A 27196-nucleotide genomic window follows, 5' to 3' on the forward strand; every position below is an offset into this window, starting at 1 on the left:
AAAGACTATATGGCAAAAAGGCATAGATCAGGTCGATTACTGTGCATAATGGAGTGCCGAGATTATCCAAACCAGGGCCAACAGAAGACGTGTATAGTAACATATCGTTCAAGCGTTCTTACAGTTCATCATTGATGTTTCATGTTCATCCGAGAAATGCAGACCAACGCATTATGCGTCATAGGCATGAATCTTTGAAAATGGATCACAACACGCTAACTGAATATACATGAAAATGTACCTCTGCCGCTAATTTTGTCCACTCCGTCAAGGATCTAAGACACTCGTCTTTGCCCTCATCCACCGGTACGTCTGGGGACCAAACAGTCAAGGAAGAAAACCTTGAGACCGGGGTCAGTCTCCGAATTTCAACACGCGAGTCATCGTCCACCGCATCGTCTTCATCTGTCTCCATCTGTCGGCTGCATGTTCGTGTCGCTCGACTCTTGCGTCTAGTTTGAGCTATTGTTTCAGCCGTCGCAATGTCATCGCCTTGACTGTTTGCATCACTGCTCGGTGCACTAAGGACTATGCCACCGTAACCTTGTGGTAGGTCAACGGTACGACCGTGTACCTGCCTCCCTCTGAATGCTGCGATAAAGTTATTGCTGAGACTATGTTCTACTGGAGGTGCCGCGGGTGGCGCACGAGCCAATTCGCTTGATGGGCTGGCCTGAGTACCAGAATCTGCGTCGGCTATCAAAGCGCTCACTCCTGCAGGACATGCCTGTGAATCCTCCTCTAATAAAGCAGACTGTGATTCGGCAATTATAGTTAGGGAGAATTGGGAGTCTTTAGAAACAAGGGTGTTCTGGCTGTTGTCCGTGGACAGGTGTGTTTCGTTGGACGTGTTTTGTGTAAGGGAAAGGTGCGGGCTAGAAGGCGTCGAGGGCTTGACGCGAAAGTATGTGGATATTGGTGCGGGCCCTGAGTGAGAAATGTGAAATGGCATGAGATTGGGCGAGCATTCTGGGAGGTCAAGAGTAACCGGTGATATTTCCATGCTGGTGGTGCTGGTTGGTTGATCAGAAGGGCTTTCATCTGAGAATTCAAGCTCTATGTCAATGGTCACGTGATCCTGCTACATTCATTCAACGACTTTGATTACTGTATATGGGGGTGGGCAACCTGGATGTAGCTACCGTGACGCTTACATAATGCGCATACTTCAGAATCATCGACTCTTGGGTGACCCGCCGCCGTTGTGCAAGAACGCAACAGCAAATCAATGAACGGCGTGTTCGAGGATGTATATTATATGCTGTAGAATACCTCTACAAAATTTTGTAGCATCATTTTTTATCTTCATGGTGATAATGCAAATATTGAGTAAGACCATGTTGAAGGAACGACAATGAGCATGCGCAGCAGCGAAAAATCAACAAGAACGTGTGGAATCATACTACTCATCATCAGAGTCCATATCGTCTTCCTCCCCATAGGACTCAATAAGCTCATCTCCGTGGGTATCTGTGGTGTCCTCCAGGTTTTGAGGCGAAATTGGCTCCACTGGAGTTTGCAACAGCATGTTGAAGTAAGATGCAAGTGTTGTCATGAGAGATTGGAGTTTGACAGCCTGTACACCACACTGAGACTTTGGCTTGATGTCTGGGACACCGAGAGCCTTCAGCTTGTCGAGTTGTGCATCAAGCGTTCGAACGTTCATTTTTTCGATAACGACTGAATTGAAGACAATCTGTGTAGCATTGAGTGTCTCTGTGATGTGTGCCTTCTTTGGTGCCCTCTCAACAGCCTTCTGCTTCTTCTTTCTCGCGACTGCTCATGCATGGGCAACAAGAATCTTCCGTTTTTTCTTCACCAATCCACTCTTCTCCTTCTTCCGTGCTAGAAGCATCGTGTATTTATGGTCATTGGTTGTAAAGTGTGCATCCATGAAGGCCTGTGTGTTATTGTGGTTGAACATCAACTGATCAGAAAAAAGATCATCAGAGCCCTTCGCATTATGATGAGCTTCCAAACACCAAGAGCCCAGTGCACCTAGGACAGTTCCTAATAAGCAAACAACTTTTGATTAAGTTTCTATACCTTCATTAGCATCATTTGTGGCAGGCATGTGAGCTGCATCCCTTTCGGCTTGTGTTGATGTCGTGACCAGACCACCAGGTGCAAACTCGAGCATAAATCATTCATAGGTTTTGAGTTTGCCCTTGAAAAATGCACAAAGAAGCTCTTTTGCAAGGTCCTGCTGCTCCAAGGTAAGGCTGTCGTAAAGATTGAGACAGGCAGTGATGGTGGTTGGATCTTCCCAAGGCTCCCCCCAGAGTGCACCAAGCTTGTGACTGGATTCACACAACAAGAGAAGGTCAAGATTATCAACAAGAGCTTGGAGATGTATTTTAACATCATCGTGGAGAGGTCTGAGATCCAGAATGTTGAGATTGGCAGTCCCTGGCCCACGAACATGTCAAGCATATGGCTGTGAAATTGCTTGGTCATTAAGGGCAAAACAAAAACATTCCAAGCGAGTTCTCCAGCAATGAAGGCCAGCATAAAGATTCTTCTCCATATGGTTGAATGTCTCATTCTCCTTTGAAATATGTGCAAGCTTGAGTAGTTTGATGTACTGGGGCCAAAATTTGATGATGTGACATGCAGCTGCACCATATGTTTGGTACCTGGTGTTGCTGGTGTCGGGGAATGAAGAACAAGCACTGTCAGTCAACTCTTCCATCATGAGACGGTGAAAGTCCTGAAGTCCCTTCTTGTCGTCCTTGTGGTTCAGTATATTGCCTGTGATCTCAATCAGCTTGGCTGCTCCACGTTTCATTAGCTTGAGTGCACGCTCAACTGCAGCCGATGAACCATCTGATAATGACGACAGGCAAGTTGTTGCATCATTGTCCTTATTTGCAAGGAGAATGGGCCTATCAGAACTCTCTTTTGAATCCCAGACTGCCATCATGGCAGTATTACCACCCTTCACAGCATTGAGTTCCTTGTGCATTGAATAGCTGCCAAAAAGGAAGAGGTCATGCTCTCACTGAATTTCTGCAGGAAGCTGGTCAAAGCGCTCTGTACCTAACTGCAATGCGAGCATGTCCATGATCTGACTCCAGTGCCACTGATGGTCTTCAGCTGATAATGAAATCCAGGAGTTATGACCACCAAGCTCAGCAATCTTCGAACTTTCAGCATCATTGAGAAGTGGCTTTAAGTCTTCAGATGACATTTCGATGATGGCTTTGTGTCCAAGTGAAATATGAATGCTCTCATGCTTCCACTGCTTGATGAGACACCTGGTTTTCTTGATATCACTGGTGTGGTCACCATTCATGCCCTTGAGTTTACAGAGAAAGCCTGCGAGGTCGAGTATCTCATGTGAATGGTAAGCAAGAGGACTATTGTTGAAGACAGTGGAGATGTCTGAGATGGTCTCTGTCCAACCCTCAACCTGGGTTTCACTGGTGTGGCTTGCTGAGGAGGTAACTCCAAGGAAGCGGATTTTAACTGATGAGCCCAAGTCCGTACCATTGGCATAATCGGAGGCCTGAATCACCATAGTGCAGGAGGTGTAGTCAATCTGTTGATGAGATGTTGAGTCACTGGCAATCATAAGACCTGTCAAAATAATCTGAGCATTGACAGTGAAATTAAACACTGCTATGAAGTGATCATACTCTTGGCATTCCTCATTTCTTTACCGAGTTGTATCCTTGCACTGATCCCACCTTCAATAAGTGCATGGTTCACAGTATGATGACACATGGGCTTCTTTGGGACAGGTGCACCCACAGCCTTGCACACAGCATTGATGAGAATTCCAACTGATTCATGGGCAGTACCTGATCTGACGAACAGATGCATGAGAGCTTGAGCTTGAGGTGACCATGAGCCATTCTTGAACAGCTGTGAAGCTTCAGCAGCATAGGTCCTTTCTTTTGCATCACTGCAAGCATGCTGCAGCCGTAAATTTCGCATCTGAAGCTTTTTGACCTTTTTCCAAGATTCTTCCAGCTGCCATCTGAGGTTTTGAATATTCAGCTGAAGAGCATCTGCTCTGGAAGCAGTGGCTGCTGCTGTCACATGGATAAACTCAACCTCAGATAGCAAGGCACTGTGAACAGTTGAATGTTCTATGCAGAGAGTGAGATTCTCTTGCCATGCTTGCTTTAACTCCTTGGAGACTTTGTGTTTCGAAATTTGAGTGCGCTGCAGTTTGCGTTGTATAACACACATCATCTTCTGTTTAGCTGCAGAATTGAGAGTGACATGAGCCAGACTAGCTCTGAAAGTATTGAGGGTGGACTGAAGTTCCTTGATTTCGGTGCGCAAAGACATATCTTCATGATGACATGCAGCAATGTGAAGTTCTGACTCATTGGGCTGCTCCTGCACAGTATTGCTCTGAATCTGGGACAATCATTGATGAGCTGGTTGGAATCTGGTCTTCCTACTGACAGCTGATGTCTGAGGCCAAGTCTTGTGTGCACAGTGTCTTCGAATGTCTGCCAGTCTTCGTGTCTGCTTGAGCTGAGCTGCTGATCTTTGTTTGCCCATTGCAGGTCAATGTGATGCATGCACTACTTGAAGCATGTGGTCTTGGGTGAGAGGCTGGGGTCTGTTGAGTGCTGGGAGGAAGAATTCAAATATATAATGAATTAGGTCGCGTCAAGACATAAGATTGTTGTGGTATGATTGATGGAGTATGTGATTGACAGTTGTGACTTGATGGTGTTACCACTTTGGGACAGTGTGAAACAGTGTGTTCATTAGCACTCGTAAACTACAACACACCATCACCCTGTGGCTAAGGTGTAATAAAGAAATATTTTCATGAAGAGCAACACTACAAGGTCTTGAATTTTTTTTCTTTCTTGGTTGCTGACAAGTTTGGGAGGAGTTTTCTCGACAATTTCAGGTCAGCCTTACCACATAATTGATTTTCTTTGTGAAAAAAATTCAAGGCTATCTTGAGTTACATCTCTGGAACACTTTTTGTCTGTACGATCTACTGTTTACTGTTCGTCATAGCTAATTTTATGAGCTTCTCCCAGCAGGTGCAAGTGGGTCACTCAAATTGCCACATTTCCTTCAGCCACAGTGAGATTCTCATGCATGTTGTTCATCCGCATTGCCCACCCCCACTGTATAGATATGCACTTAGGTTTGTCATAGCATCACACGCCTAGTGAATCAAACCTAATTTATGTGATGGTCACACCAATTTTGAGACCGTCAAACCTAAACTAGTCCACCACCTGTTGTGCCTTTGGCACAGGAAGCAAAAGGAGTGCAAAGCGCTCCTTTTTAGCTTCCTGGCCTTGGCTTCATCCTAATACTCACTGTGCCTTCGGCACAGGAAGGCAAAGGAGCGCTTTGTGCTCCTTTGGGAGGTGCCTGTGGCACCTTGACTTACTAATGATCATGGTGGAATTTTGAAAACTTGAAAACTACATTTTTGAGCAACTAAAAGTACATAATACATCACATCAGTCAATTCTCTATATAAAAGTACATTCTATGTACATCAATCATTGATAGGATCTGTAGGGCCTCTAAGCACTTCTTTATACACTACATTTGTTGTTTTTGAGCCTTCTTCATGCTCTGGAAAGATAGCATACACTCTCTCTGGGTGAGTGCACCGAGACAAAGCCACATATAGCTGTCCATGACTGAAGACAGGAGTCCACAAATTGAGTCCAACCCACTTGACACTTTGACCTTGTGCCTTGTTGATTGTCATGGCAAATGCAAGACGAACAGGGAATTGTTGATGCTTGAGAGGAATAGGGTTGTCCTCAGAAGTGGCATCCAGGGTCATGTGAGGGATCAGGACTGTGTCTTGATCATTTCAGTGAGCTTCATTGACACCATCCCTAAGAATGTGACACTTGAGGACATGTGTGGTCCAAGATAGGAGGATCATGCGAGTTCCATTATAGAGGCCTTCAGAGGGGTTTAAGTTGTGCAAGAGCATCAGAGGAACACCTGCTTTGACCTCCAATTTGTGCAAAGGGAAGCCTGATGGGGTAAGGGTGTGGAGGAACTCTATGGGAATGTAGTCATAGTCCCTCTCAGTGACTGAGTCTGCACTGGTAAAGACTGCTTTATCTCCAGGGAATGAATCAAGAATGGTGGTGTTGATTTCATCCACATCAGTGTTCTTTGTGGAAAGGATGGTACGTTCCAGGAAGAAGGAGTCATTCACAGGAGGATGGCCAGGGTGCAGAACTGGAGAGTATAGGACATCAATGAGAGATTGGACATCATTGTTGGCACAGCGCATGTGAATAGGGAGGATAACAGTTCCATCTCCATCTGTGCCCTTGCCAGCTCCAATCTCAAGGAGCCACTTTGCAAATTCATCAGAGGCAGGATCTTGACCAAGCCACATATTTCTCTTGAGGTAGAAGATGCAAAGGTTTGGCCAGATGTGAGATCTGCAAAATGTGGCACCCACTATCTGCTTCCTGGAACCATGAGGCACCACTGGCAGGGTCTGTCTGAAGTCTCCTCCAAAGAGTGTTGTTATTCCTCCAAAATTGGCATCAACATTCAGAAGATCATGTAATGTGTGGTCAAAGCATTCCAGGATATGGTGGTGGAACATAGGAATTTCATCGCAGATGATGAGAGAGGTGGCCTTGAGAAGCTCATGGATAACATCTCCTTTCTTTATGTTGCATGAGCTGTCCTCATGAATGGGGATGGGAACTTTGAATTGTGAATGAGCTGTATGTCCACCTGGTAGGAGGAGGGAAGCAATTCCAGAGGAGGCCACACAAAGGACAATCTTGCCTTCAGCATGGAGTTTTAAAGCAATGAGCTTGCAGAGATATGTCTTACCACATCCACCTGCACTGTGGACAAAGTATGCATGTCCAGGTCTTTCCTCATTGTGATGCATTGCATCATGTACCACAGCATCAAAGACCACTCTCTGCTCAATATTGAGCAAAGGGACTCCTACATCCACTATCTGCTGAAGTTCCTGTGGATTATACTGAAGCTGCTCAGCAATGAGCTGATTGCCCTCCATGGCTCCCTATCTTGCTGCCATTTGAGAAATAGGCATGTGAGGGATTGTCTCCAAAGACCATCCATTTTTGTGAAGCACACCATCAATGAGGTGGAGACCATAGTCATGGACCTCCTCTTCTGTAGGGTCAGGTATGCTGAATGGAACATGAGTGAGGTGGTGGCGTAGATCATTACAGAGATTTTCCTTGAAGTGGTTCCAAAGGTCATCAGGGCTTGTGGGATTACAATGAATAAGGATGATGGCAAAGAGATTGCACATGCGATGTCCAGTGCACATATGAGATGCATCCTGCAAGCACTGGATCCATTCATTATCATCATCAAGCAGACCTCTGTGCTGACATGCTTCCTTGAAAGTCTCATAGATGACCCCATTGAATGTCTGAAGATGCTCATAGGAGGTAGCCCCTTAAAAACATGGTGAGTTAGATCAATAACAAATTGTCATGGACATCATACCTTTCACTACAGTCAAAAGCAATCTCAGGTAGAAGTGCTCTCTAGAGCTGGGTGCAGCAGCATATATCCTTCCAATTGCCATTCCACACTGGTGTATCTTCCATGCATTTTTGGTCCAGACAAATTTTGAGGGCAAGTCCTGATAGAGGTGGTCATGGGCTCCAGCTGCCACAAAGTTCTCATTAACATTGGCTTTGAACCATCCAGTGAGGCGAGTCTCTTTGGCTGCTACACACTCAAGAACATCATGGGCATCATTCTCAGGATCATAGAACACCATATGTTCATCTGGGAGGTGGACTGGCAAGCAGTAGACAGAGGGCCATTCGAGATGCATTGAAAATTCAAAGATATGCCATGCAGCCTCAGTTGAGCTGATATACCTGGAGTCAAGATATGATTTGACCTCATCCACTGCTCCTCTCATCTCCAAAGTAGCATAGTCATTTCCTTTGTAGATGTACTTGTGAATATATTTGACAGATTTGATAGAGGCGCAGACTTCCAGATTGATGTGGCAGTTGAATTGCACCAGGAGTTCTGGGGGGTGGGGAACAACATCTTTGTTGGTGAAGACATTGTCATTCTTTTGGATGGTGTGACCATTGTCAGGTCTTGCATACTCTGGATAACCATCATCCTTCATCAAGGTCTGTGGACAGAATGACTTTGGGAAGTGTTTTTTGCACTGTCTATTCTCCAAGCAATGTTGCGGGTTGCAAGGGCCATGCAACATATATTTTTCCACAGCCTCACAGAGTTGTGGATGGAGATTTCTGTCAGGAATTTGGGCAGAGATGAAGGAATCAATTTGTTCTGCAGTCTGTATCTTATCCTCTTGCTCCAGGAAGATAAGAAGGTGCATATGAGGCAGACTACATTTTTGATATTTGATGATGTACACCAAACCTGCGACCTTTCCATAGTAGCCTTTGTGAACCTTCTTCAACAGAGTCTGCTGCTTCTGATAGAATACATGAGCCACCAAGTCTAGATGGTCCACAGCACTCTGACCTATATAAGAAGTTGTCAGGCTGAAGTCATAAACAGTACATCAAATATGAATTATTACCTGGAAGGAGATTCTCAGTGATTTCAGGCCAACTCCCATTGGCAGTCATTGTTAGGAAGAGATCAGGCTTCTTGCAGGTATGGCAAATGGCCAAGGAATCTTGGAGCAGCTGGTGCATGTACTGAGGGCTCCCAGTATGAGAGAAGGGAAGAATGATAGAGTGACCTGTCTGAACCAGATCATTCACACCATCATCAAGGACATTATCTATTAAGCCTTGGTAGCAGTCTGCCCTCAGCCACTTTTGGTTATTCCTGATCCAGTTCAAATTGCTCTGCTCTATAGAAGCCAAAGCATCAACCACATACAGTGGCTCAAAAAACTGTCCGCATGTTTTGACATTTTTCACTATCTATGATATTGTGTGAGAACTCACAAATGCCTCAAGGACATGGTTATACCACATTGTAGTATGGCTTCAGGGCTTTCATTTGAGCCCTACATGGTGGGAATTGGTGGAGATATGGTGGAGACATAAGGCTTATAAAATGATGACTCATGTGGACAGTTTTTTGAGTGTATATTAAAACTATATAAATCATTATTTATGACACCACAAAAATCATACCACTATTATATAAATTATGAAGTGGTGTCATTATGTTATTTTATGACTATATCTAACTATATAAACCAGAATATCTCATGTATCATAGTCATAATCACCATGAAAGCCATCTCCTCTGCTCAAAGAGATAATATCCTCTCTCTGTCTTATGCTGGCCTCTCTGCTTGCCAAATTTCCTCTAGAACTGGAGTATGCAAGTCCACTGTGGCCAAGTTTATCAAAGAAAGCCACCCAGACAAGGAAAAATCTTGTGGAGGATGTCCATCCAAGCTTACCTCTACTGACAAAAGGGCTATTATCCAACATATCACTACAGGAAAGGCTGGTAATGCTGTCCAAGCCACCCATTATATCAATTTATCAATTCCACCATCACTACCCCTGTCTCTTCACAAACTGTGAGGAATGTTCTCAAGGCAGCTCATCGCAAGACAGTAACAAAGAAGAAAAAGCCTCTTCTCTCCATCAAACATAGGCAGAGAAGACTAGCCTTTGCCTTAGCTCATCAACACTGGACTGTAGAGGACTGGAAGCATGTTATATGGTCAGATGAGACCAAAATAAATAGGATTGGGTCAGATGGGAAGGTATATGTATGGAAAAAAAAAAGAAGGGAGATGGCCTAACAGACAGAGAGGTCAATGGAACTGTCAAGTTTGGAGGAGGTTCTTTAATGGTATGGGGCTGTATGGGATGGAATGGTGTGGGAATGCTTGCTGAGGTTGAGGGGAAGATGAATGCTGAGCAGTATGTGGACATTTTAAATGACCACTTGCTGCCTAGCTTGGCAGAATCAGGGATTGATGAAGAAGATATCATTTTCCAACAGGATAATGATCCCAAGCACACATCCAAAAGAGCTAAGGAATGGTTTGAAGAACATAACATCAATGTTCTTGACTGGCCAGCACAGTCTCCTGATGTCAATGTCATTGAACATCTCTGGGGAACACTCAAGAAAAAGCTTCAAGCCTATGAAAACCCCCCTAAAGGAGTATGGGAGCTTTGGGAGAGAGTAGCAGTGGAATGGGGGAAGATCATAGCTGAGGATTGCCAGAAATTAATTGAGAGTATGCCTAGAAGGATAGAGGCAGTAATTAAAGCCAAGGGAGGTCATACAAAATACTAGAATACCTGGTTATTATTGTAAAATACTTGAGTCAAAAAACTGTCCACATGAGTCACCATTTTGTGTGCCTTGTATCTACACCATATCTCCACCGATTCCCACCATGTAGGGCTCAAATGAAAGCCCTGAAGCCATACTACAATGTGGTATAACCATGTCCTTGAGGCATTTGTGAGTTCTCACACAATATCATAGATAGTGAAAAATGTCAAAACATGCGGACAGTTTTTTGAGCCACTGTACTGCTGGAACAGTCATCCACCACAAAAGATGTTGTTATGGTCCATGCGAACCGGGTGAGGGTGAAGATGGTAGGCATAATAGAGAAACTGGGTGACTTTTTTTGCTTGTTGACATCCACCCTGATTGTTTTTTTTTTTTCAGATTTAGTCCTTTGGGGTTGTAGACCCTATGTTGGACATTGTCTTATCATTAGCTATCTTTCATCTTTGAGGGGTTTGGATGCTTTTCATTTATGGTATGGACATGTATATCCTGATTGTTAAGAGGGATGTCAAGATGCCAGCCCTCTTCACCAGAATGTTACAAACTAGGGTAGTTCTAACAACAAGCAACTCAATAAGAGTTAAGGACTTCTTGTTGAGATTCTATGCAAGATGATAAGTTGAGTGTTCAGTGTAAGCTAAGGTAGAGGGAGTGCCTCTATCTTAAAGTATGGTTCAGATGATGAGAGATTGGAGGTCTCAAGTGAAGGATATTCAAGGTAAAACCTAGTAAGATTAAAGTAATGAACTAAAGCATACAGGAGGGCTATTTATAGTGAACTACTGTGCTTTAGGGCAGGCGTGAGAATGGAATGAGTCAGAGATAAGGGATGCATAAGCAATAGTAAGAATAGATCATCTAACAATGGCAATGGCAATTGTGATATAATACAAAGTATGAGTTGGAAGTAAGTCTAGCAGTGGCATCATGTGGCTTGTGATGTAATACACAGTAAGGAAGAGAAAATGAATAGGGGCATACATGGTTGTAACACAGAAGGAAAGAGAAGGACATAATGCAGAGTTGAGTATGTGTGGCTGAGTTGGCTGACACACTGGAGTTGACCACCTTGAAGTCGCAAGACAATATCACATTTGTCAGACACCTCCTCAGATCCATCTCCAGGAATAATCACAGCAATTTCATTGGCAGTGGGGAGATTATATCTTCAACCATCTGTCCCTTGCTAGAAATGGATGCATACACAAACATCTGTGTGCTGCTCTGGAGGTTTCTCTTGCATGACTTGATAGGCCTGCTTATAAAGAGGAGCATATGGATGGCTTCAATATAGCATGTCATGGAGCTCTCTGAGAATGCAATGATCAAGACCTTCATTTCCAGGACGGGTGGCACAGATGTTTGTGGCTTCCTCAGGGTCATAGATGTAGAGTTATGCATATGAAGGCTGAAGACCTTCTGGAGGCATAAGACTGCCAATGAGGTGATGAAGAGATCCATGAATATGAAAAGCATTTGGACCAGATCCTTGAAGAGCATGATCCTCAATATTGACACCAACTGATGTAAATGCAAGAGCACTGTTATACTGCCATATTTTTGAGATGAAAGTTCAGTCTGTATATGCCTGCCGCAGCTCTGGTGGCCATGCTGGAAAGGGTGGAAGGTTGACTTGGCCCTACAAGCAGCACATTCCAAAGTGTGGGTTTTGTTGAGAGGAGTTGGAGAGTTTTTCACATGCAAAGTGCATTGCATGGCAGTTTGTGCACTCTACATTAAGAGGACCAAGAGTATGATTGGTAATAGGCTCTGTGTATGGTCAACCTCCATCAGGGACAGGAACTGGCTGGTTAATATGCTACTGCTCCTCTTACTTACACTGCAGGCAGTTTTCATGTTCCTGAGTTCTTCTTCTTTCCTCATCTTGGTCATGGTTTTCTTGAGACACTGGATCATTATATTCATTCAGTGTCTCTTCAAGACAATCCTCCTGCTCATGAACTCTCTGCTCCTTATGGTTGTGGCGGTCCTCTTCCTGTTGACCTGCATGTTGAACATCCTGAGCTTGTCTATCTTCCTGCTGCTAGATGTGCTGCTGGATGTGCTGGTGATGTAATGCATCCTGTGCTTGTCTACCCTCCTGCTGCTGCTGGATGTGCTGGTGATGTAATGCATCCTGTGCTTGTCTATCCTGCTGCTGCTGGATCTGCTGTTGACATAATACCTCCTGTGCTTGTCCATCTTCCTGCTGCTGGAAATGATGCTGAAACTGAATATTAAATTGTTGATAATCAGGCTGAGGTGGTACAGGCAAAGGTAGTGCAGGATGGGGTACAAAGTATTGAAGGGGATTGTTGAAATTATGATGACCAACTGCACCCTCATAGTGAATAGGACCATACATGTAAGGGACAGAAGCGGGGACAGGAGCAGGGGCAGGAGGTACTGGTGCTGGTTGCTGTTAAAGATTATTATGCCTTTGCCTGGCAGCATGGCGTGCTTCATGATGAATTATTGTGGCTGCAGCAACATCTGCCATATGATGTTGATACTCATTCTGAAGTACAGCAGGTGGAGGAATATAACCAAAGGGTGGCCCTAAGGGTGGAGCAGGAATAGATTGACCAAAGGGTTGCCCTAAGGGTAGAGCAGGAACAGGTTGACCAAACGGAGGCCCTAAGGCTGGAGCAGGAATAGGTGGCCCAGGTTGTGGTAGTGGATGGTGCTGATGCCACATGTGTTGAGCCTCATGATGCTCAATAACATTATGTGGCAGACCAGGAAACCTTTGCATTGGAATTGGACCATGGTTCAAATTTCCCAAGATCTGAGAAATATTCTATGAACACATCAGAAAATGTTTTATGAAAATTAGAAAATTAATTCCTACCATTTGAAGAGCATTTTCTAATGGTCGAGCTATAGGAGCAGGATGGTAATGTGCAGGAGGGGAGCCAATATTTCGCTGATTCCTCTCAGCCTGATGTACAGCAGCCTGTGCCCACTAAGGAGAGGTAGGAGGGGTGGAGGGATTCCTATTAAGAACAAATATTAGTCAAAATAATATACATAAATATATATGTTGTTGACCACACACATTGGAGAAGATATATGAAACAAAGAGAGAGGAGAGCTGAAATTCCAACAGTTGTAGTTCCACTGCATCAAAGATAAGTCATCATATCATATATATATGGCAAAATATCACATACCAAAGATCCAAACAAATGTTGCCAAGAGTGACCAAAGAAGTACCAGCAGTTTCTGGGATGAGCTAATACCCTGGAAGTTCGACTTATGACAGTGCTAAGAACAGCTGAAAGCTGTCTGAGAAATTATCCTGAAGGATAGGATGGCAACTGTGAGAAGGCTGCAAGCAGACCAACTCAGCACAGAAAAGTGCCCCACCAATCCAAATCTCTACACTGTAGTATACCCAGAGGTCCAGAAACAACCAGCGAACACCTGTAAGAACAAATGGCCAGGGAAGTAGGACTTGGTTACATGTTTGTCTTGATCAATAGGAGTTTGTGAGTCTGTATGGAATACAGGGCCAGTAACAAACAACAATCACACTCACAATGCTTCAAACTCCAAGATATGGCCAGTCCAGGGTCCAGGTCCAGGGGTCCAAAGGGTCCAAAAACATGTCAAAAAGTGAAACCTGATTACATAGTCATTGTTTTTTTTCATACTTTCAATATATACACTATATAGACTGCCAAGGCTTACATCAATCAAGAACAGTAAAGATATATATCTACCAAAATTGAATTAAAGCAGGAATTTCCTGCAAGAAAACAATCAGAGCAGAAAGATCAAAGGATTGGCAGAGGGAGCAGTGGTGGGGGAAGAAGGGAAAGGAAGCTTGGAGTACAAGGGCATATCTAGGGAACCACAGCACACAGGCTGCGCAGTCACATGACAAAATCATGCAATCACACAATGGGCAACAGTTTTTAGTCAGCACTTGAAAACACGTGACAAAACCACACGAGATTTCCAAAAAGAAATTAAGTGAACTAACCAAAATAACCGAACTAAGTGCTCCTTAGTGAAAGCCATGTGAGCTGGTGAGACAATTCCCACATGTCACACCTTACTTTATAGATTGTGACATGCAGTAAAAACATAAAAAAAATAACTAGTGCAGCCAAAAGTCCTTGTACTGAGTGTTTGCAACCATCTGCACTTACCACGGCCCTCAGCCTCAACCTCCTCAGACCCATTCACCATGGATTGAAGCTCCATGCCATTCACCACTTGCTCATAGCTCTCCAACTTGTTATCTAGCAGCAAATTACCTGATTCATCAGCACTATAGCCATGAGGGACAGATGCTTCTCAGTGACAGAAAGGCAGCCAGAAGGAGCAATGGAGAATGGTGCAGGTACAGATAACACATCCTGGAGTTTAGCATCTGAGGGGACACAGAGATCAGACATGGTATAGAATGAACATTGAGGGGAGATGCTTTCAGACTGACCATTTCATCAACTGAGTTGTGGCTTAGTGCTCAGGTTTGCCAAACATGGGAGGATCCACACTTGACAAGACAGATGCTGAAATGACATATAAAGAAGATATTGTGTTGCCAGGCAGAAATAAAATTAGAGACAATGTTTGTAGAGTGAGCACTTCCAGGTTGAGCATGAGGATTAGCATGTAGCACTGCACATGTATATGAAGGATATTGTCTGCCTAGTGTTGGTTGCTTACCAAACAAACCTAATCACAGCATGTCACATGTCACACCCCCTTTGCGAACCTTCGAACCTAATGCTCATTTGGTCACACCTAAATAGGGCTGAACCTAAGTGCGTGTCTATACAGTATTCTGAATCACTTGGTACTTGTTGTCTGTTAAACTTGTCCCACAACACCTATGACATACAGTTGGCCTCATCTGCACAATCTTAATCATCAACATTGCAGCCCTGCTATTGCCTTTAAATGCTGTCATTTCATGTCTCCATCATGCTGTCACTCAAAGATGTGGTTCATGCACCACTCCAATCCTTCTGCTCAACATAAATTTACACACTTTAAATTTCAATATTGCTTCTGCAGGGACTATCTTGAGTGACCAACTTAGCTGGGGACATCAGCCTGAAATTCATGAATAAGTACACAAAGAATAATGTACAGGTTCTTCAGAAGATACCCCTGTGTGAGCCCTGTCTTTGTGTTGACAAACAGTGGCTTGGTACCTGTTGGGCAGAAATTTTTATTGATGTGACAGGAGGAGAAATAACCAGGGGAAAGTGGGTGAGTATAGGGATTATCCTTCTCACCCTCCTGAGTCCTCGTCACTGTGTATGCCTGTAAAACAAGCAGACCGTCAGCATGTTGACCACTACAAGCAAATCAAAATACAGCATTTGCCCTCAAGCTTTAAGTGCATTTTTTTCTGATCTCACAGTTCAACAGGAATGATGATGATATCTACTTAGGTGAAAGAAGATCTGGATGACCTGAAGTTGGAAAGTATACTTATGAGGCTATGAGGCATCTTCAAGTGAGTTTCTTTCCACATGAAATTCCTTTCTTCTTTCCCAACACCAAACTCCTGAGAGTTTGTTTCTAACTCATTGGATTGTTTATTCTGTTTCATGTCCTCTGAGTCACCATTGAGCATTCTGCATAGGTTCCTACACAGAACAGCAGCAGTAGAAGTCACAACCTACACCTTGAACCATGACGCGATTTAGTACACAGATTTGGAGTCATTGCAGACCTTCTTATAATTACACAGTCAATATGACAAGAGTTCTCATTCTGAATGGCCCACAACACTAGCAAATAAATATTCAGAAGAAGTCAAATGCTTGTAACAGCATGCTTTGCAGCAGCCAGCACTTGACTAGAATGGTCAGTGCTAAGAGTACTGACATTCTAGACTCAAATAAGCAGGTTTCTGCGGCATTGCATTGTTTCGACATCATAAGTCTTGTTGGACACTTGACAGCTGGCAGTGATGTGAGCTAACAATTGATGCTCAACTGTGGTTGCAGTGAGCTTTGATTGTTCCACAGTATACATGTCCACAATCTCCCTCATCATGCCAGTCACTGTGGTGATTGACAGTGGCATTATTCAGTCACCATTTTTATGCTGTAGGTGCTTCAAGACAATCCACAATTGGTGCATTCACAGCTCACTGTTGAAGGTGTGTTGTGGCCCTACCAGGGGACACTTAAATACCCTCATTGCATCGCTCCTTCACATCACCATCCCCTTCTCCTCATTCTGATCATTACCCTGTCACCAGGCAAGGTTACTCAAAAGTTGATCACTCCTTCATCTTCTTTGGAACTCCATTCCAGTGCTTCATCCAATGCACCCAGCATAATGTCAATGAAACTTTACTCAGATATCCTTCTTCTTCCACACCCTGACTCAGAGTTGGCCTCAGATATTCCTCTTCTTCCACACCCTGACTCAGAGTCAGCCAACCCTCCAGCCCCCACTCACACCTTCACCTTCACACACTCTGGTACAGCAGGGGCATCCCAAATTCTTCCGGTGACATGCTCCTATGGCCCCTTTCATGGTTGGCATGTTTTGGGTCAGGGTGGGTTCACTACAGTAATGGGAGCTCAAGATGTAGTGTCAAATCACTTGTTGTGTCTCAAGGTCTTTCAAAAGGACTGTCTTAACTACAAGTCTACAAAAGATGTTCTTTTGAAGGAACTTGAAGTATATAAGCATCTTTCATTGTTGATGCCATGGACTGAAACCAGCTTCCTCATGGGGCTTGAAATGTCATTTCAGACAAAGGATCAAATATGTCTTGTCATGGTATATTTTTCTCCCCCTGCAAACCATTTGAGTTGTTTGACTCCATTGAACATCTCTAGGACCTCATGGCAGGCAACCTACACACTTATGTGAAGGATCACTCCTCATATTGCCACCAGCATGGTCGCAGGAGGGACTGTTGGTTCTTTATGAGTTCGCTTGATTCTGTTACAATCATGGTTACCCCTATCTCTTTTCTTCTCTTTTCTCGTCCGTGTATTACGTCATGACTGCATCTTACCATGCCATCATTAGACCAACCATCCACAGCTGTATTACATCACAACCGCCACGTGCCGTTGCTAGATGACATCATTCTCTTATCTCTGACTTGTCTTGATGACATGTACAATACCGGCCCTAAACCTCTCACACCTATATAAATCCGGTCTTGTACTTAGTTAGAACTTCACTTTAATCTACTAGGTTTTACCCTGAACTATCCTTCGCTTAGGACCCCCAATCCTAAGTTGTCTGATAACCAATATTTGAGCCAGAGACACTCTCTCTGACTTGTCTTAAGAACCTTACATTTGTAAGGCTTGAACCGGCTTCAAGCGTGCTCTTATCGAGTACCTGTCATCGAGCCCACCCTAGTTCGCTGTAACAAAAGATTAAAGTCCTCCTTCGACCCTCTCCATCAGAAGAGGTTACCAGAACCTTCAACCCTCTCCATCAGAAGAGGTTACAGTACAGAACCAGAAAGAACTCAGCGAGAGAACAAGAACATTCCCCTGAACCACAGAAACATCACTTGACCAGACGCTCAGGATGTCCACCACCTCCACCTCCCCAGAATTAAAAGTCGGAGCTCCATCCACCTATGATGGGAGTCCTCAGCAGGCTCTATGATGGTTGTACGTGGTTAAAGCATATTTCGCACTTAACGCTACAATCTATAACACCGACGAAAAGAAGGTCATTACTGCCCTTGCTTATATGACAGAAGGAAGTGCTATGGGATGGGCACTTACTTTCTACACCGAAGTCGACAACTCCACCACCAAGACCTATGGGACCTTCGCAAACTTTGAAACCAAGTTCAAAGAGGCCTTTGTACCGGCTGATGCCATCGGTACCGCCATGAACAATCTCCGAACGTTGAAACAGACAGGCGACCTCACCTCCTACATCACCAGTTTCAAGACCCTTGCTGCACAAGCTTCTGTGAAGCAAGACGCCGTCCTGATCACGTTCTTTAATGATGGACTGAAGAAAGGAATCGTCAATTCCGTCTATCAGATGGAAACTATTCCGATAGATTTCGACAAGTACATCGCTGCCGTCATTAGACTGGATAGCAACTACCAACGAGGGGTTGCATATCAATCAAACCATCGAACTACCACTAAACCATCCAGACAACGATACGTACCCAGACCCTCCATTGACCGGCATGATCCAAATGCCATGGAGGTCAACCGGCTCACTGAAGCCGAGAGAAGTGACCATATGAAGAAAGGACTATGCTTCACGTGTCACCAGAAGGGGCACATGACTAAAGCATGCCCGCAGAAGAAGAGGATCCCTGTTCACAGAGAAGAAATAAGTGACAGCGATCAAGAAGAAGAAGATACAACGATCCGTCGCCTCGCCGAGGATTTTTAATGTGGAAGACTGGATCGACGTCAGTATCTTCCGTACCTATCAGACTTGTACAAAGTATTGGAATCAGAAAAGAACTTCGTGTTCCCATTTCTCTCATTTCCAGAACCTGTCTGAAAACCGTCGAAACAACAGCCGTTGTTGACTCCGGCGCTGCCGGAACCTTTAGCATTGCTACACACAAGTCAACAAATGTGATTGTGTTTCAGCACACAAGGGGTCCCCTAGATGATGATCCACCAATGAAAAATTCAAGTGTGGCTCACTGTGGGTCAAGAAAAATTTCTGTTTGTTTTCATTGTATTGTTCTGACTAGAGCTCAGGGATATCACGCAGTGGGGTTTCAAGTTTACAACTCAGTATGTGCCTGTGTGATGTCAACCACATAAATTTCAGTGTCATCTATTTCCCTCATTGAATAATGGACTCAACAGACAGTGACTATCATCATCTCTCTATCCTGGCCTTCCAAATTGATGCACCACTTGCTAGGAAGACACAATTCCAAGCCACAAGTCCAAGGGCACATGCCAGTGAGAGCCTGTCGGAACTTGTCAGATACAAAGAGCTTGAAACTTATAATATGACACTTGTAAATACAAGTCAGCTAAGAATTGTTCATCCAAACTCATATTTTGAGAAGGGTTGACTGCATCATCTTGCGGAGCAAGGTCATGTTGGATGTAAGATAATCTGTCAGTCACCTGGTATGAACATCATAGAAAACAAGTAACCTAGATCTAAAATCTAGAAACTCAAAACTGTAGCAATTATAAAAATCCAGAGCACCGGCCAATTGCCTGCATATTGGAGCAAGGTCAGAAGTTCGCAACGCGAACCCCTAGTCGAACAGCAAGCCTTGCACCAGTTAGTGCCATGATCGACCCGGGATTCCAGCGGCAAATGGGGCCGCAAATCTCCGCTTTCCTTGTATGACTAAGGCAGACTACCCTTGTTTCGAAATTCTCTCAAGCAGCGGGCACTCCTTGTTCCAACTTCATTCGAAAACCAGCGACTTGAGAGTGTGGGCCATACTACGATGTCTCGATCTTCTGTCATGGCATGGGCCACACAGTCCGCTGTTCTCCCAATTGCATAACAATTCCTCGCAAAATCTCAGCTGCCGGCAATTCGATTCATCCGATCCGGACGCATCCCCAGCTTAGCTCCTCAGCCTGCTTGTCAGCGCTAGCAGCTGTTCTCTCCCTAACTTTTTAAATCAAATCCAGCGACTTGAGAGTGTAGCCATCCAACGGCAACGCGGTTGTCATGGCGTGGGCCACACTGACACACTCCGCTGTTCTCCCATTATTCCTGGTTTTTGCCCACCGATTCATTGTGAAACCTCAGCGCTCAGCTTTGAATCTGTCCATCATCCGATTCAGCTCAGTCTTGCTCATCCACAGCAGCGGACCCATACACGTGTCTTCCTATCTCGTAAAGGAAAGATCTTCAGGCCCGAACCAGCCTGGTTTATACCTTTTGCTCGGCGTTCAGTGAGCATCGCGCACTAAACGTTGAATGACACTTGAGTCTGTGCGACCTTCAGAGTCACGACGTGTGACGTATGCAGCACAGCACTCGGGAATATGTAGCGTAAACATACGTTATAAAGTGGGACCTGCACGCCACTAAGGGATATGAGTAGCGCCGTATTTTGGTCACTACTGGTCTCCTCAGGTCCTGTGATTTCATATTCTATAGAACCGGGCAACACACATGGAAGCACAATTTGAATACGACTCGGCCTGAATGCTCCACGCACGATATTCCTGGCCTCCGTGGTTTGTCCTTGTTCCTGTGGCGGCCCAGCACAATGGGAACAAGATTTAATAGCTTTATCTATTTGCGCAGGTTGTCAAATCTTGCTGACATACGTACAGGGTAATATTTGTAGGGGTTCATCAATATCCCAAGTATTTTCCTGAGCCTATGAAATAAACTCGGGATGACCAAGGTAAGCATCGGTTGCAAAAGGCTCAGAGTTAATGCATTGACGTTACGTTTCCCATCAATCTGGTTACACTTTCTTCCGTGAAGCCGAGCATGCCGAGGCGAGGTTCACAACTCATGACTCGAAGGAGGTGAGGGTCCATGTACTTATATATACAGTCGCTACTGTCATTTGTCCCAGCTCTGGATGGCGTCTGAATCCAAGTCTCAAACGGAAGCCCCTTACCACGAGGATATACAGGGCTCGGAGACACTAGTGGAATACCCAGTCACTAAGGACTCCGACCCTCCCTCACTCTCGGATGAGTTCCCCGAAGGCGGTCTGGCAGCTTGGACAACTGTTTTTGGATCGTAAGAATTGTTATTTGGACAGTAAACTCAAGTCTTAACTGAATTGTCTAGGTTTCTTGTGCAGTTCAGCGGCTACGGGTGAGTTTTACTGGTGCTGGTCAAGAACGGTGTATAATTGAAAGCTATAAGCTATGCCACTTCATTTGGTGTATACCAAGGTACTATTGTTTCACATGATAGCAAGGATGGATGCTGAACTCTTACCCTCCAGATTTTTATACTCAGCACTACCTCACAAAAGAAACATCGTCGGCTATATCGTGAGTTTGTGCCTCGGTCTCCATGGCGGGTATCCTCAAGGTCCCTTGTAGATGGATAGGGAGCTTGAACATGTTTTTACTCACAGCTGTAGGCCTTGTATCAGGTTTACTGTACGACCGAGGATATTTGTGAGTGTAATTATGTTGGGGTTGCTCGATGGTACTCAGCTTTCTTGACTAGCTACCACCTCATGATTGTCGGATCACTCCTGCAGAGTTTCTCCCTCTTCATGTTATCTTTGTCAAAACCTGATCAGTACTACCAGGTAACTTTCCCCCTGCTCTCTGACCTCGTTTTCTGACTTCGTATAGATATTCCTTGCCCAAGGATTAGGTTCAGGTATCGCGACGGGGCTCATGTTTGTCCCGAGCACGGCCGTCATTTCGCATTATTTCCGACGCAAACGCACGCTGGTTCTGACGTTCGTCGCTTCGGGATCTTCGTTGGGCGCTACCATCCATCCGATCATGCTCAATAACCTTTTGAATGGCACTCTCGGTTTTTCTAATGGTGTCCGTGCAAGCGCAGGGTTGGTCAGCGTGCTCCTTCTAATCGCATGTCTATGCATGCGAACTCGCCTTGATTCGCCGACGATACCGGTAAACTACATTGCGGCAGCTAGAAAGTGTATTCGCGATGTACCGTTTGTTCTCATGATAGCAGGGTGAGACCTGTAACACATGTTTTTTCGAATACCTCTAAATGACCATCCTTTAGGGCCTGTCTTTTCCAAATTGGCTTCTACTTTCCGATGTTCTTCCTTCAACTCGACTCTATCAAGCACGGTCTCAGCGTCATGTTCTCGTTTTACTCTGTGGGATCCAGTGCTATTCAAGTGATGTACCTACTGACACTGTCACTAGCTAGTGATTTTAAATGCTGCCAATTGTGTGGGACGAGTCACATCGGGGTTCATCGCAGCCATCACAGGAGTCCCGAATTTAACCATAGTTGCGACGATTTCGTGTGGAATACTCAACTTGGGCTTTATTGGATTGAGCAACCTGGCCAGCGCCACAGTGCTTGGCGTGATTTATGGCTATTTTGCAGGGCTATGTAAGTAGTTTTCTTTCTACCACGTTTTATTCAAAATGTGTTGATGGATGGTGCAGACATTGGGGCATGGGTCCCACTTATGGCTGACTTAACGCCTGACCTATCTGAGCTTGGGTGAATAATGGTTTCATTTTGAATGAACGAATTATCTGAACTGGATCATAGCGCGCGGATGGGCATCTGCTTTTGCATGAGCGGTGAGTCTTGTGAAATTATAATTACCTCTAAGCTGTTACAAACTTGCACACGCCCACTGCAGGATTTGGGATTTTGATTGGCACGTGCATTTCTGACATTGCTTGCTTCAAAGTCTAAGTTTTATCCTAGGAACCCCCATATCCGGCGCCCTGCTGACATCGAACTATACCTGGTGGATACCTTCGCTGTTCTCCGGGGTGAGTTCTGCCGTTTTCTCCATCAAAATCGATTCTAATTCACTGGATCACAGGTCATTGCGCTGGCTGGTAGCATGATGTATATCATCATGCGGTTAATGTTGTCAAAACGCGGACAGAAGGAGCGTGGTGCTCAACTTAAAGTATTAGAAAATCACCCCTAATGGACGACATACCCGACCTAGACACAGGTATGATTAGTCCTCAGTCTCGGATAGAAGACTCTATATTGTGATGTACTTAGACACAGGTATGATTAGTGTACAATACCAAGTTAGTATGAGTGAGATGACTGTTAATAAGTGGACATACCCTCAGTCTTGGATAGAAGACTGAGGGAAAACGACAATGAGCGTTTTGTCACTCTATGCAGGTAGCGAGGCACGACCGGAGGCAATAGAGCTAAGTCTTCGAGTGAACGGCAAGCGGAGCTTTTGCGCATCTTGCTTCTTCACCACGACGAACAGTTCACCCCGTGCACTTCGTCGGCATAGCTTTTTCTTTTCCCCACCCTCTCCCTTCTCATCATGCTCTCGCATGATTCTAGCGCCTCGCTGGCGACACGAAACACTCTTGGCCCCGAAAGGACGATTAACCTCAGACAGCGAGGCGGCCCACCCGCCCTCGCAGCTCACCTTTTGTCCAACAGGACAAAGTCCCTTCGGAGCCGGGAGGCGCTGCGCGCCTTCGCCCGTAATCTCTCTTCAAACATTCACCCGTTAAACTTGTACACACCATGTCGTAGTTCCTATCATTCAAGTTTAAAACCATTGATTTTCTGCACCACTGCGCAAATGAGACGCTGGAGTGAACCTCAAAGACAGGCGTTTCGGGAGTAATCGGGATACTATATACGGTAAGTGAGAATGAACGAGCGTTGAGTTGCAGTCTATGACCTCAATTCGGTAGAAAACGAGTAAACTAGATCCAAAATATATAGACACTCAAAACTGCAGCAATTACAGAAGTCCAAAGCACCGGCGAATTGCCTGCATATCGGAGCAAGGTCAGAAGTTCGCAACGCGAACCCCTAGTAAGTCACTCGTTAGTCATTCCCAATGACAAGTAAATGAAGCATTACGAAATCGAACCTGCCTAGAACTAGTAGCTTTGTATATACATAGAAATATAAGCCTAGCACTACATATCACCTTCTGTTTTGCAACGATGCTGAAAGACCGCAAATCAGTGGAACTGTAGAAAATTGGGGGGAAAGTCAAAAGATTTAACAGACAGCGAGTCCCTGAAACGGCGATGTCAAAATGCGGTGCTGATGTATTGTTATCGGTTGATTGATTTGGAGCTATCACTGACTTGAGTCTAACAACCATGTCCAGTCCACCAAACTCGCTGCAAGCGTCTATGCACGCTCCAAAGCCATCATCAGCCATCCGCCCGCCGTCCTTGAACCAGCTCGCTGCTCGTATCAATCTCGGCAGCGGTACAAACTCGCCGTCATCATCCCCAGCCCGCCCCCGTCTCGCTGCTTCACTCCTGCGCACGGGATCGCAAACCTCACTGTCTACAACGTCCACGAACGACTCAATAGTCGTTAATGCCCCTTCCACTCGCTCGGTGTCTCCGGCGCTCACCGCTATGACTGCCGCCACACCACCGAAATCTACGACCCCATCAATACCAGAGGATGCGCCACTCGCATCCTCAGAACCTTTGACGCAGGAGAACCTTAAAGAACTCAATCAGGAGTCGAAAACTGAGAAGAAGGTGAAGGGGTACAAGAATATTCCATCTCTTGACGCGATAACAGCGCACTTGGCTAAAGCGAGATCGCTGAGCATTGACGGGTCTGCGCGTCCACCGGACGCTGAGCTGGTGGAGGATCCAAAGACACCAGGAGCTACCATGAAAGCGCCAGAGCATCCATTACAGTTTCCTTGGTGAAGAATTTTGTTATTTGTCTACCGCACTATCGTCTAATTACATGTGTAGGACGATCTACCATGACTCGAAATCCAAAGCGCCTCTCGCTCATCCAAAGGGAGTCGCTGAAGAGGGCGGCACACCTTTCCTTTCCGCCCCACCCGAGACAGAAGACTATGAAGCTGGTCTGACTGTCATTGGAGAATTCAATACGGTGGAGTCCTTCTGCCGGTACTTCAATTGGCTGAAACCACCTTCCAAACTGGACCGTAACTCCAACTATCACATATTTAAATCGGGAATTAAACCGATGTGGGAGGATCCAGCAAACTCCAACGGTGGCAAGTGGGTCCTGACAATGAAGAATAATTCTGCACTTCTAGACCGCTGCTGGACATGGCTTGCGATGGCACTGGTTGGTGAGGAGCTTGAGGAAGGGGACGAGATTTGCGGTGCGGTGGTTAGTCTTCGAAGCAAGGTCGACAGGATTCAAGTATGGACGAGGAGTAAAGATGACGTCGAGAGGCTGAACGGGATAGGTAAAAAGCTGATAAAGCTTCTAGACGTATCTGAAGCGGATAATATTGGTCTCGAGTTCCAGGTTAGTTCCTAGCTACCCTGCACAAGAACACAACTGATAAATGTTCCTTATCAGTACAACACAGATGACCGACCGCTACCTAACAAATTCCTCTTCATACAGTCCGCTCCGGCGTCTTCCTTCCGCTCCTCATTCGGAGTTGCAGCTCATGGACACAAAGGATCGTCTGGAGGCATCATCAGTCCAACCAGCGATGCTGGGACTCCGGCGAGTGTTGCTGCTGCTGCTTTTGGGAGCTTCGGCATGCCCATCGGGGGCACAACTGCCTGGAGAGGAAAGCGATGATTTCAGACAGATTCACTATTATTCGATGTATTGGAGCCAGGTGCTGATAGAGTGACGCTGACAAGAACCAAAGAAGAACTCGTGACGAAGATGTATATTGTACTCAAGCTCATTTTTCAGCAGTAGCTTTGCTTTCGCGTGTCAACTTATGTCCTGTACAAATCCGTTGCAATCACACATCATAGGCCAACACGCAAATTAATTGCTGGACCTCTTTTAGGACTCATCATTCGGTAGTGGCGGGCAAAGATGCAAATTGCGCACCTGGATCATACTGCGACTGCATCACACTGAAATTGCTGAGCACTTCTCAAATAGCCTACGCAGCGGACTAAGGATCGTGCGTGGATATTACTTCACTGTGCCAAAACTTTCAATCAAGGCTTTCGAACCAGCTGGATGCTATCATGTTACAAATAGCACAAGTTTACAAACGAGCCCTCTACTAGTATTCTGAGATCTCTATTGCTCGAATCGAGCGGCAGGAAACATTGTTTAGAAGCCAACACGTCGGTCAACTCGGTAAATTTACTAGTAACTCGCGCGTCAGTACCAACAACCATACCGGACTGATGTCAAAGCAGAAACACGACTCACTTGACAAAAGAGGGGGGTCTGCCATGTCGGTGAGTCATGTGGCTTAATCCAGAACGCAAACTACTGATACTCACGCAATATCCTTTAGCACAACCAATGCATTGTGAATCCCTCACGCAAAATGTGGAACATCGGTCGAGCCGAGCGAGCAGACTGCCATCGTCAGTGGGCATGGCAGATATGGATGATGTCAGAGCAGCGACGACGACGAAAACAATCGCAGAGGAGAAACGCATTGTTTGTGATGATATGATATCTGACTAGATAATCTGAAGTGGACGGTAGGAAAACGGCTTGCTTTATATGCTGGATTTCACGGTGAATACTTGGAGATATAGAAAGGACCTATTCACTGGAATCCCCTCAATAGCCTCGCGTCAAGTGAATGGCCGAGCTCCGAAAGTCTCCTGAAATTCTTCTCGTGAGGTTGTATCTCCGAATAGATGAGCCTATCTACAATGCCAGCAGATTGCCACGCAAGCCTGAGGTCCATTGGCAATTTAGTGTGGAACGATTGAGAAACTATCTGACAATTGGCGAATGTTTGAATCATCAGTGAGAATTGGCCCTTAGATGACCATAGGGGTTTATCGTAAATTTCTCGGCGATGCTGCCAGTGGTTCGATAGAGGTATGATGATTTTATCCTGGTTCTGCCAGCGTACATGAGCTTTTCGTGCATGTGCTAGTACTAGGATAGTGCCGCAGTTAGAAGGACGGAAGCCGAATATAGTAACTGTGATCTACCGCCAAATGAACTGTGAAATTGTGAATTTGCTAGATAACTTGAAGCTTTGAAGTCCTGTTGTTTTCAAAGTATGTTAAATTTATAGACCAGTGCCTCTAAAGCTCAAGATCCAAGACGTTCCTTGTAATTGTTTGCGAAAAAATATGCGGTTGTTCAAACTGAGCAGTGAAAATAGCCAAATAAATCAAATAAATTCTTAACTCTAATCTTATCAATTGAATGTCGAAACCACACATTTCATTACATAACATCACATCATACTTCTGCTGATCACCCACATGTCGTGTAGATTCCTGGTGTCTCCATGACAGCGTTCTCCGGCGAAATGGTGAGTACCACTTTTGGGTGTACCTAGTTAACTTCCAACTAGGGCTGCCGTCGAGACAATCATTCGTCTCTCTCACAATTCAAATAGTAACAGTCCTTACCCTCCAAGTCCCCGACTCCTCTTTTGCACACTTAC

The 27196-nt window shown here is 45.1% G+C and overlaps 7 protein-coding genes across 7 annotated transcripts; 3 read left to right on the forward strand and 4 right to left on the reverse strand.

Annotated features, from left to right (window-relative positions):
- Positions 1–171: 171 nt before the first annotated feature.
- BJ212DRAFT_1485869 (ribonuclease H2 non-catalytic subunit-domain-containing protein) lies at positions 172–1894 on the reverse strand (the record flags this gene model as incomplete). The annotated part of the gene is made up of 4 exons (XM_041341040.1): positions 172–192; positions 242–1013; positions 1404–1776; positions 1828–1894. 4 exons carry the CDS (start codon positions 1892–1894, stop codon positions 172–174), a joined length of 1233 nt encoding a protein of 410 aa, XP_041187776.1.
- Positions 1895–2143: 249 nt separating this feature from the next.
- On the reverse strand, positions 2144–2965 carry BJ212DRAFT_1485870 (uncharacterized protein; the record flags this gene model as incomplete). Its single annotated transcript, XM_041341041.1, has 2 exons — positions 2144–2409; positions 2476–2965. 2 exons carry the CDS (start codon positions 2963–2965, stop codon positions 2144–2146), a joined length of 756 nt encoding a protein of 251 aa, XP_041187777.1.
- A 33-nt stretch (positions 2966–2998) lies between these two features.
- Positions 2999–4299, reverse strand: BJ212DRAFT_1485871 (uncharacterized protein; the record flags this gene model as incomplete). Its single annotated transcript, XM_041341042.1, has 2 exons — positions 2999–3579; positions 3639–4299. 2 exons carry the CDS (start codon positions 4297–4299, stop codon positions 2999–3001), a joined length of 1242 nt encoding a protein of 413 aa, XP_041187778.1.
- An 8412-nt stretch (positions 4300–12711) lies between these two features.
- Positions 12712–14265, reverse strand: BJ212DRAFT_1303662 (uncharacterized protein; the record flags this gene model as incomplete). The annotated part of the gene is made up of 7 exons (XM_041333451.1): positions 12712–12732; positions 12767–13039; positions 13091–13204; positions 13298–13359; positions 13413–13474; positions 13781–13864; positions 14228–14265. 7 exons carry the CDS (start codon positions 14263–14265, stop codon positions 12712–12714), a joined length of 654 nt encoding a protein of 217 aa, XP_041187779.1.
- Positions 14266–19790: 5525 nt separating this feature from the next.
- On the forward strand, positions 19791–20381 carry BJ212DRAFT_778143 (uncharacterized protein). Its single transcript, XM_041344053.1, has 2 exons — positions 19791–20102; positions 20156–20381. Exons 1-2 carry the CDS (start codon positions 19876–19878, stop codon positions 20199–20201), a joined length of 273 nt encoding a protein of 90 aa, XP_041187780.1. The 5' UTR covers positions 19791–19875; the 3' UTR covers positions 20202–20381.
- A 281-nt stretch (positions 20382–20662) lies between these two features.
- BJ212DRAFT_778178 (MFS general substrate transporter) lies at positions 20663–22920 on the forward strand. Its single transcript, XM_041344054.1, has 14 exons — positions 20663–20910; positions 20962–20988; positions 21040–21068; positions 21122–21170; positions 21222–21299; positions 21352–21436; positions 21483–21835; positions 21889–21985; positions 22035–22227; positions 22284–22341; positions 22393–22424; positions 22487–22504; positions 22555–22622; positions 22676–22920. The coding sequence occupies exons 1-14, from the start codon at positions 20747–20749 to the stop codon at positions 22784–22786; spliced, it is 1362 nt and encodes a 453-aa protein (XP_041187781.1). The 5' UTR covers positions 20663–20746; the 3' UTR covers positions 22787–22920.
- Positions 22921–23951: 1031 nt separating this feature from the next.
- Positions 23952–25389, forward strand: BJ212DRAFT_1282581 (translation initiation factor eIF 4e-like domain-containing protein; the record flags this gene model as incomplete). The annotated part of the gene is made up of 3 exons (XM_041331691.1): positions 23952–24520; positions 24573–25104; positions 25159–25389. The coding sequence occupies 3 exons, from the start codon at positions 23952–23954 to the stop codon at positions 25387–25389; spliced, it is 1332 nt and encodes a 443-aa protein (XP_041187782.1).
- Positions 25390–27196: the final 1807 nt, after the last annotated feature.

This window comes from Suillus subaureus (genome assembly GCF_016647635.1).
Source record: "Suillus subaureus strain MN1 chromosome Unknown BJ212scaffold_46, whole genome shotgun sequence".
NCBI lineage: Eukaryota > Fungi > Basidiomycota > Agaricomycetes > Boletales > Suillaceae > Suillus > Suillus subaureus.